Source organism: Pterocles gutturalis, unplaced genomic scaffold, assembly GCF_000699245.1.
Source record: "Pterocles gutturalis isolate BGI_N339 unplaced genomic scaffold, ASM69924v1 scaffold29771, whole genome shotgun sequence".
In the NCBI taxonomy this organism is placed as follows: domain Eukaryota; kingdom Metazoa; phylum Chordata; class Aves; order Pterocliformes; family Pteroclidae; genus Pterocles; species Pterocles gutturalis.
The window spans coordinates 1-8,870 of record NW_010103903.1 but is presented as its reverse complement, the minus strand read 5'-3'; the positions used below and the strand labels follow the sequence as shown (position 1 = coordinate 8,870).

At 42.7% G+C, this 8,870-nt stretch overlaps 1 protein-coding gene across 1 annotated transcript; it reads right to left on the bottom strand.

Annotated features, from left to right (window-relative positions):
* Window positions 1–677: 677 nt before the first annotated feature.
* LOC104458077 (ran GTPase-activating protein 1) lies at window positions 678–7,074 on the bottom strand (the record flags this gene model as incomplete). Its single annotated transcript, XM_010086892.1, has 7 exons — window positions 6,941–7,074; window positions 5,562–5,689; window positions 4,623–4,682; window positions 3,804–3,983; window positions 2,354–2,488; window positions 997–1,155; window positions 678–807 (listed from the first exon to the last, which is right to left on the bottom strand). Coding segments are annotated over exons 1-7 (904 nt in total), but the record flags the coding sequence as incomplete, so codon positions are not given.
* Window positions 7,075–8,870: the final 1,796 nt, after the last annotated feature.

Here is an 8,870-nt window from a genome sequence, read left to right as displayed (position 1 = left end):
GGTTCATATACATAAATAAATATTAGCATTCTGATGAATTTTTGTCTTTAACTATGAACTTGCAAGATTAGGAATTACATGTTCAGCATCTGTCCCAGTGCAGTTGTGACCCATGGCAGGTGTTCCTAGAGATGCTAGTTTACCTACATTACTGACTGGACTTAGGCCTGTCTAGAATGTTGTCAAATGCAAGTCCTGTGCAAATACTCATGTAGGAGGCTGTGGTATTGCCAAAAAGCTAAAAATATTTGGACCTTTGATACCTGCCCCAACAAAGAAAAAGCATTAACTGTATGAACTCTGAAATACTGAAGAGATTACAAGCTGTTCATAAAAAGGAACATCTCAGTCCCTGCTCACAACCCCCTGAGAGGTTCTAAAAGCAGACACTTCCATTATCATCAGATTTCTTGAACAGCACGTGTTGAGTTGAACCAACAGCTTCAAAAACATCAGGCAGAGTCTAAACAGATCACTGGTACACCTCCATGTAGCATAGCCTTAGCTGGATGTGGCAATGCCACTGATCTCCAATACAGCTTATTGCTTTTATGATGTGAGGACAGAGCCTGCACTGAAGTGAATCCCACTTTCAAATAATCAGTAATGGCAGGAGAATGGACAGAAAAACAGGAAATGGGAAACTAGGCATCTCCAAAAGATATTCAAAGCTGAACAGCAAGACGACAATACCTTTAGTTTATGAAGCCCTTCTTTAACAGCATCAGCAATAGCAACAGCGCCCTTTGAACGCACCAGGCAGTCTCCAAAGTTGATCACTTCAATCTGCCGAAGTGCCTTCAGAGTCTGTAAGACAGCACCAATTTGAAAGTACAGACAGGCAAGTAAATGAGTGTCCTATCACTCCTGGAAGGTTATCTTTCCCACTGCAGCGTGGCATGTGGCTCCACCAACCCAGAGGTGCTAAAGCTAACTATATCTGAGGAGACTGGGGGGCAGAAGACAAGCCCAAAGCAACTGCTTAGAACAACTCACATCTGCCATGGCAACAGCTCCTTTCTCTGTGAAGGTGTTGTCATTCAAGTTCATAACCCTAAGTAATGGGTTGACAGCAAAGGCCTGGGCCAGCGCCGTGATGCCAGGATGGTTGATTCCATTCTGCGGCATGTGGACCTCTTCTAGAGTCCCAATGATCTGGGAAAATATGCAGATGAAAAAAGCTGTTAGGAGGCATACTTCAACTCAAGAGTATAGTGCTCCACTCTTCAGGATTTGCTTAAAATTGTGTTCCTCCATCTCAAAACTCCATTAGTTCTTCTATATAGAATTATTTACCAGCAGTTACGACACAAACCTAAGTGACACTGCAGGTTCATGGCAAGTGTCAGAGTAACACAAAGCCCTGCTTGCAACAGTCACAAGTAGCATTCCCCTAGCATGCCTGCTCTGGATACCTTAAAACAAGAGTTCTTCACCTGTGGTTCAACAACACTGAAACAGACACAGCAGCATCACTGGATACGGTATTTTTCTAATTAAGATCTACATTTATGCAGAATACAATGCAGAAACAAGCCCATAAGAAAATTAGTATGAACACTCTTTACGGACTAAACAGCATGTCACAAAACACAGTAATGAATCCCATTTTGGTAGTGCCATTCAGTCTAAGTTCCTCATGAATCACTTTGTTTCGTGCCTCTCAAGTATTTAAGAAGTCTTATTCTTGCCATGATTACTGATTAGTCAAAAATCACATCCAGACAGCTCTTTACAAAAAGAACAACCTATAACCTGCAATATCATTGTTAATATACGTGAGGATATGCATTAACACTCAGAAGTCACTTTTAGCAGCAATGGAAGATGAGATCTAGGTGTCCCCAACCACAATGAATTCTCTTCCTCCAAAAATGCAAGTTTGCTGGTGACAGCTAGAGAAAGCTAGGGAGCATTTAGAGCCCTCACAGGATGATCCTAGCAAAAACACTAGGTTGCTTTTGCCAGACAACTGAACAACTAGGCAAAGAAGCATGTAAGAGGTCAGCTGGTACACCTACCCCAGTGCCAGATAACCTCCATTAGCACAGAGAGAGGAGAAGAAATAGGACTGCTATTAAATTACTCAACAGATGCCTGTTTCTTCCTCAAGTAACCAGTTTACACAGACACTAGTTATGGCTTTGGAAACTGGGTCACATTCAGTCATCAATTCTAACTGCACTTGTTGAAGACTCCAGTTTCAGTAGCAAACACCATCATGACTTTAGTGAACCAATAACCAGCCACTGCCTCCAAGCTGAAGCAAGCTCTGTGAGTGTTACCCTTAAAATTAGTACTTAAGCACACCTTGCTCCAATTTGCTGTCAAGAAGCTCTGGTTTGGTACTTACCCCAAAGGCTTCAGCCAGGGCAGTGGCACCATCATTCTCCAGGCGGTTTCTGCCAGCCACAAATATTTTCAAAGCAAGAGGCTTGCCCTGGGCACTTGATTTCCTGTGACATTCTTTCAGTGCAGCTGCCAGTATCTAAAGATAAACCAAGCAGTTCATACTACCTCAGCATCTAATTCTGAAGGAATCCAAACATGTTTTGTATATCTAGCTCTCAAGAAATACTTCAGTCACCATAGAAACGTGCCTGCTTCTACAGTAGGGTATACAATACAATAAACCTGTCTGTAATTACAACACTTGCACACTACAGTCTTGGGCAAGAAGTGATAATTTTGCAAGACTAGAACACACTGACTCTGTGAAGAACCTTTTATTCTTAAACTGGCAAACACATAGGGTTTTAGTGATAATGACAGTTAGTCACAGTTTTCTGCCTCAACCAACAGGCATCCTTTCAGTGCTAGGCTTGGAAATACTGTTCTCTCAAACCCAAGGCTAATAGCTCTCTTGACACAGAATCTACTGTTTAGGATAGAAGTGTTTTCCTATACTGGAAAAACAGATGAGCTCTTCATACTTCAGAAATTTATCCATGAAAACATATAGAGGGAAGAGATCTTGAGACTGGAGAAATGGGCCAACAAGAATTTCACTAAGTTTAAAGGGCAATGCAAAGTCCTGCAAACAGGGAAGAATAACCCCACGTACCAGCATAAGCTAGGGGTCAGCTGGGGGCAAAATAGCCTGGCAGAGAAGAACCCAGGGTTCCAAGTGGGTGACAAGTTGACTAAGAGTCAGCAATATGCATTTGGAGCAAAGAAAGTCTGCTGGGCTGCCTTGGGAAAAGCATTGTCAGCAGGTCAAGGGAAGTGATCATTCTCCTCTATTCAGTCCTGTGGAAATCAGAGTACTGTGTCCAGTTCCAGGCTCCTAGATGGACATACTGGGGTGAGTCCAGCAAAGGGTCCCAAGGATGATTACGGCATTGGAGAATTTTACATACCGGGAGAGTGCCAAGAGCTGGGATTATTAAGGCTGGAGAAGAGAAGGCTCTGGGGAGGGGGCATCTTATCCACGCATAAGAACAGCCAGAATAACAGGATAGTGGGAGAAGGTGGTATAAAGAAGGCAGAGACAGACATAAATGCACACAAACCAATGCAGAGAAGATTCCATTTAAACACAAAACCTCCTTTTTTATTGTGAGGGTTGTTAAACACTGGGATAGACTATCCAGAGAGCCTGTGAAGTCTCCAGCCTTTGAGATACTCAAAACTTGACTAGACACAGCCCTCAGCAACATGGTCTAGTTGCCCTGAGCAGGGGAGTTGAACTAGATGATCACCAAAGATCCCTTCCAACCTCAATCATTCTGTGGTTCTCTGTAGGGCCATCTGAAGCCAAGTCTTGGCTCTGACCTCATTCCCGAAAAGGAGACAACCCTTACCTTGCCACCACCAATTCCCATGCCACAGTTATTGAGCTTGAGTTCCTGTAGGGTGTAGCATGCAGGGCTCTTCAGCAGTTCCTCAAAGCCACGCACACCATCTGGCCCAAAGGCATTGTCACTCAGGTCCAGCTCCACCAGCTGGGCTCCAGCAGTGATGAGTGCATCTCCCAAAGAGATCTGTAAGGAAACAGATGGCAGTGGGTGGGAGGGAGGGAGTGGACTGACTTTTAGTGACAGCATCACTGCAGTGGCTAGGTATGATAGTGATGCTGCAAAAAATTTCCACTTTGAAGATGTTCAAAGCTGCTCAGGGAAATAAAACTTTACAGCTAAAGACAGAGGAGAAGTTGTGCAAATTAAGCTAAAGATACCCAGAAGTTATCCCATCCCTTCAGGTCAAATACACATTTTTCAAGGTGAGTTTTTGCTCTACACTGCTAAAAGAAATATCGCTCTCATTCTGTTGAGTTTGTCATGCTTTTGCTTCACAGTACTCAAGGAGGCAAGAAGCTCCGTAATGCTCTTGGAAGAGATGGCCATATGCTTTTATTAGAAAGTGTAGTTCCCATTCTATTCATCAGATCACGAGGATGTTTTCCCCAGTCACAAGCTTCTTCACTAGCATGGACTAGCATTTGGCTTGTTATCAACTCTTCTCCACCTCGTACAGAAGGAGCAAAAAAAAGAATCATTCACCTATTCTGATACACTTAGTGTTAAGAGTGTAGATAAAGATCAACTCACTCCCACAAAAAGCATGACAGGTGAGAAAAGAAGTCATATTAGTCAGAAGTCTCAAATCTAGTTTTTACTTACCAAAGCAGGAGGGATCTCAGACCTTAGTCTCCCTGTGAACATGTCACTCCAATGACACCTCTAAAATAAGAAACATACAAATAGAAACCATTAAAAATATTTAGGACAATGGAGGTGTACAGAGGTTTACACATACGAGCTGCATTACATCACTGGGGACAGCTCAATACTGTCTGCCTTCCCTTGGGCTTGTCATTTGATTGTACTAAGAAGCCACGAGAAGTAACGTTACAATTACTTCACTTGCAAGGACATAACACCACTGAAATGCACATTGTAAATAACACTATACAAGAATTCTTGTTTGCATTGAAGCTGGACCTCTTTTCTGCTGAGAAAATTACCTCAGGACAAAGCAGACGGAAACTGGAAGATACATTAGGAATGCAGATTTTACTAAGGTATGGAGCTCAGCAATCTGGACTTGCTTGAAAAGCTACACTTGGGTGATTAACCTGAATCAATATTTCATACTCCTCTCCTGCAAAGGACAGCGCCTCTAGCAGCACAGCATCCTTCTAACGTTAGGCTAGAACAGTCGCAGGGAAACATAGCTTGGACACAGAAAAACCTCCTGGTGCATTTGCTCCATTATTTCTTCCCTATTCAGGCATTCTCTGAAGACACAATCTTCAGAAGATCTGATCATTCTCCAGAAGATATGACCCAGCTTTTCCATTAGAACTTAGGTTTTGTTGCCACAGTTCTTTGTTCACAGATGCTGCCTCTGCAGAGAGGCTCCTCTTTCCACAGCTTCCCAGGCTTTAAGACTGGAAGCCTTCTGAACAGGAACAGTTAGGATTGCAGAAAGTGCTCCCATTATCCCAAAGTGGGATAGAACCCACCAAGGAAGCTCTGGAGCTAACTCAAAGCAGGCTACTGCAGGAAGAGCATAGAGAGGCCTTCTTCCCCTCACCACCACCCACTTGAGGATCTCACCTTCAGCTCCGATTTCTTCTCCAAGGCTTTGGCAATGACCTTTGCTGCCTCCACACCCACTGTGTTGCCTTCCAGGCGCAATGCTTCCAGGCCACCAAATTCCTCAATTTGCTTGATCACTTCTTCAGCTGCAAAAAGCAGATAGTCTAGCTGGCCTTTTAATTATCATCTTAGGTATCACAGTAACACTCTGATGCAGCAATACCTGCTCAACTCTACCCTTAGCAGAGCAACATTATCTGAAAGAATCCTGAAACAGTAATGGGAACAGTAACCTAAAGCGTCAGGTCACAAAAGAGAAGGTTCTCCATTCCCCGCTATGCCTTTTCACAATTTATTTCTGGTTCTATTCTCTGATAGCCATCCTTCCATTCACAAAAGTAAAGTTTCCTTACTTCATAAGCACGATTCCTCTGCCATGCAGCACATGGTTTAGGAGCTAGAGTGCATGTGCCTACAAAGATGCAAGGACTGCTAAGCTAAAAGTTGATGGAAATTGGTGCCACAGCAACAGGAAGAAGTTCCCACTGATCGGCAAAAGCAGATGCCTGTTTAGCAAACATGTCAGGGTGGAACAATTTAACTCTAGACTAATCCTATGCAAGACACAGGAGCAGGCTGCAGACTCTGTTCTGTCAATAGTGTCAATAGGCACTTGTTATTCCCAAGCTCCAAAGCCTCTCCCCATAGTTCAGCAGCTTTGCACTACTGAAGTAGCATATAAAAAAGCATCGCATTTGGAATCAGTAAAAAATGTACACACTATAGCACATAACTTCTCTGAAGAATATGCTATTTCTTGGTGTGAGAGAGACGTTGATCTAAGAACGTACACATATTCTCCAGGTATTTACTACAATTGCAGCCACTGCAGGACATTTTTAACTGGGAAACACACATACACCAGCAAGAGATATTCCAGAAAAAAAACAAGAGTCTAGCAAATTGGTCAGAATTTGTGAAGAAACTGGACTATTGCAGTGGATTAACATATCAGCCCATTCCTCTGTGCAGGTCTTTGAAGCGTCTACTTGTTCCAAGAGCTGTCATCCACTTGCTTACTGTTTTTAAAAGAAGCACTCACTTCTAATGCACAGTGACTGTCAAAAGCACTTGGAGACAACACCAAGAAAACAAGAATTACACACCAGGGAGCCAAACCCCAATTCTGCCAGCTGTAGCACTGCCAGGGCACCATGTCAAAGCAGGGTACAAAAAGGGAAGGAAACATCTCTAGGAGAAGCAGCTGTAGCTGAATGACCCTTGCATCACAGCTAATATTATGACAACTTGGCCCTGCAGGATTAGCAGGCGGTTTTACTGCAAACCTTTAGAATTTCCGGGAGACACTTCCCAAACACAAGCATATTTTCTCTTACCATCTTCAGCTGTATTGAGTTTAAGGCTCTGGCCTTTGAAGCTCAACTGTCCACCACCCACTTTGGTTTTGGCAAGTGACTCTGCAAGCTTAGTGATGTCTTCTGATGCCATTTTTCTGCTTGTCCAAATGTTAAGAGCTGTCAATTAAAAGAAATTGTCAACACGAAAAAAAGTAAACTACAATACAAAAATCTGTACAAATAATCATATTTATTTGAACATTAACGTGTTTTTTGTTCCTGAGATAGCTGAGTTTTCAGTGTCATTAGTGTTTTCCCCATAGCTTACTTACGACAGGTAGGCTAGATTAATGTTCCAAAGCCAACCAGCCAGACGGTGTTGATTCTTCCAATATTGACAAGACTTGGGTTTTGATGGAGTTGCTACACTTCATAAATAACCAGAAGCTAAAACTATGGATTAAGGCCACATTAAGTCATTACTCTTTGTGCAACACTTTTACAATTAAAATGTAATGTTCCTCTCTCTCCATCCTTTAATTACACACACTGTACATTTCCCCTGGTCTCCAAAGCAAGCTAGAATGAACACAGCTGTTTTTCCTCTTCAGTGATATCCCCAGTAGTGCCCTTGTCAGCACAGTTCTAGAACAACTGAGTTGCTGAAAACATCATGTGTGTTGCATACAAAACTCTCCCTCAGGTTTGCAGGTTCCCTTTCCTTTCGGATGTCCCACACAGATTCATCACAGACATTAAACAGGATGATCTTACACTGATGATGCATTAGCAAACATTTTGAAGTACATTTGAGGCACAAATTTGAAGCTTGCCATGCCTAGAAGAATCTGCATACCATTATTTAATGAATATCAATCACTGTGTGAAGTAACTGGCCTCCAGGATAAATGGAGCATGTTTCTTATCCCAGCACCTTCGCTGAGATAAAAGACTACACACAACTACTGCTTAGAAGCAACATGATTATAAAACAGACTTCAGGTGTCAGAAGACATGAAGGTTAATTCCTACAACAGAAAACTCGTTCCCTTCCCTTCTTGTCTGAGTTAGAAGGGGCCTCACACTCCTGCAGCTCTTTGGGCTCAAGAGCGCTGGTTTTAAAACACCCCTAAACAAAATCTAGACATTCATCCTTTCCTCCTGATACCTGGCTGTGAACTATTTGCCTTCAGCTTCCCCAGAGTATGGCTTCTCTTCAGCTTCCATTAACTTAAGTATTGCTTTTGAACACAGGGGGCAAAAAACATCCCCAAGGTTGATCAACATCACTTTTCTAGGATGACTGTCCCCTCAGGTAGGTGCTGCCAGTAGAAAGACGCTCACATAATTTACTCCTACCAGGCCACACAGACACCAGACTGATGGATATTCCCAACCTCTGCCAATCCCACACCGAGAAGGAAGAAAAAGAGGTGATCCTCCAATTCATGAAGGCTTTACCAGACAGGAGCAGAAGTTAGGATTTAAGAAGTTAGTCTGGTCACCTAGTCCAATTATTAACTTTACTTTAAATACCTCATCACCTTACTGTTTAAAAAACGAGTTCTGTTCTGCTATGATGCCCTTCTATATTCGACAGGTGTACTCACTCCCTTTGTTTTCCCTTAAGTGCCCTTTTACTTTCTTCACCTTACACATGGGCTACTGATGAATTTCAACATATGACTTCACCATCACATCCTGATGGTTTTATTGCAACCCCCCCAGCCACATCCAATTCTCAACTTACCAAAAGTCTCTTCACTGATAATTCTTCTTTAGGGAAAGCTTTACAAAAAAATAAAACTGAAGTGTTAGCACGCTTAGCAAATAAAAACAAGATCTGGAAATGCCTGAAGAGAGGTTTCCTCATTACTTAAAGTCTGTATGAAGCTGTACACTTCCCGACGGTCAAAACAGTTAGATCAGCCGAACGCTTTACTTACAACAGCTTGCCCACGCCGACAGC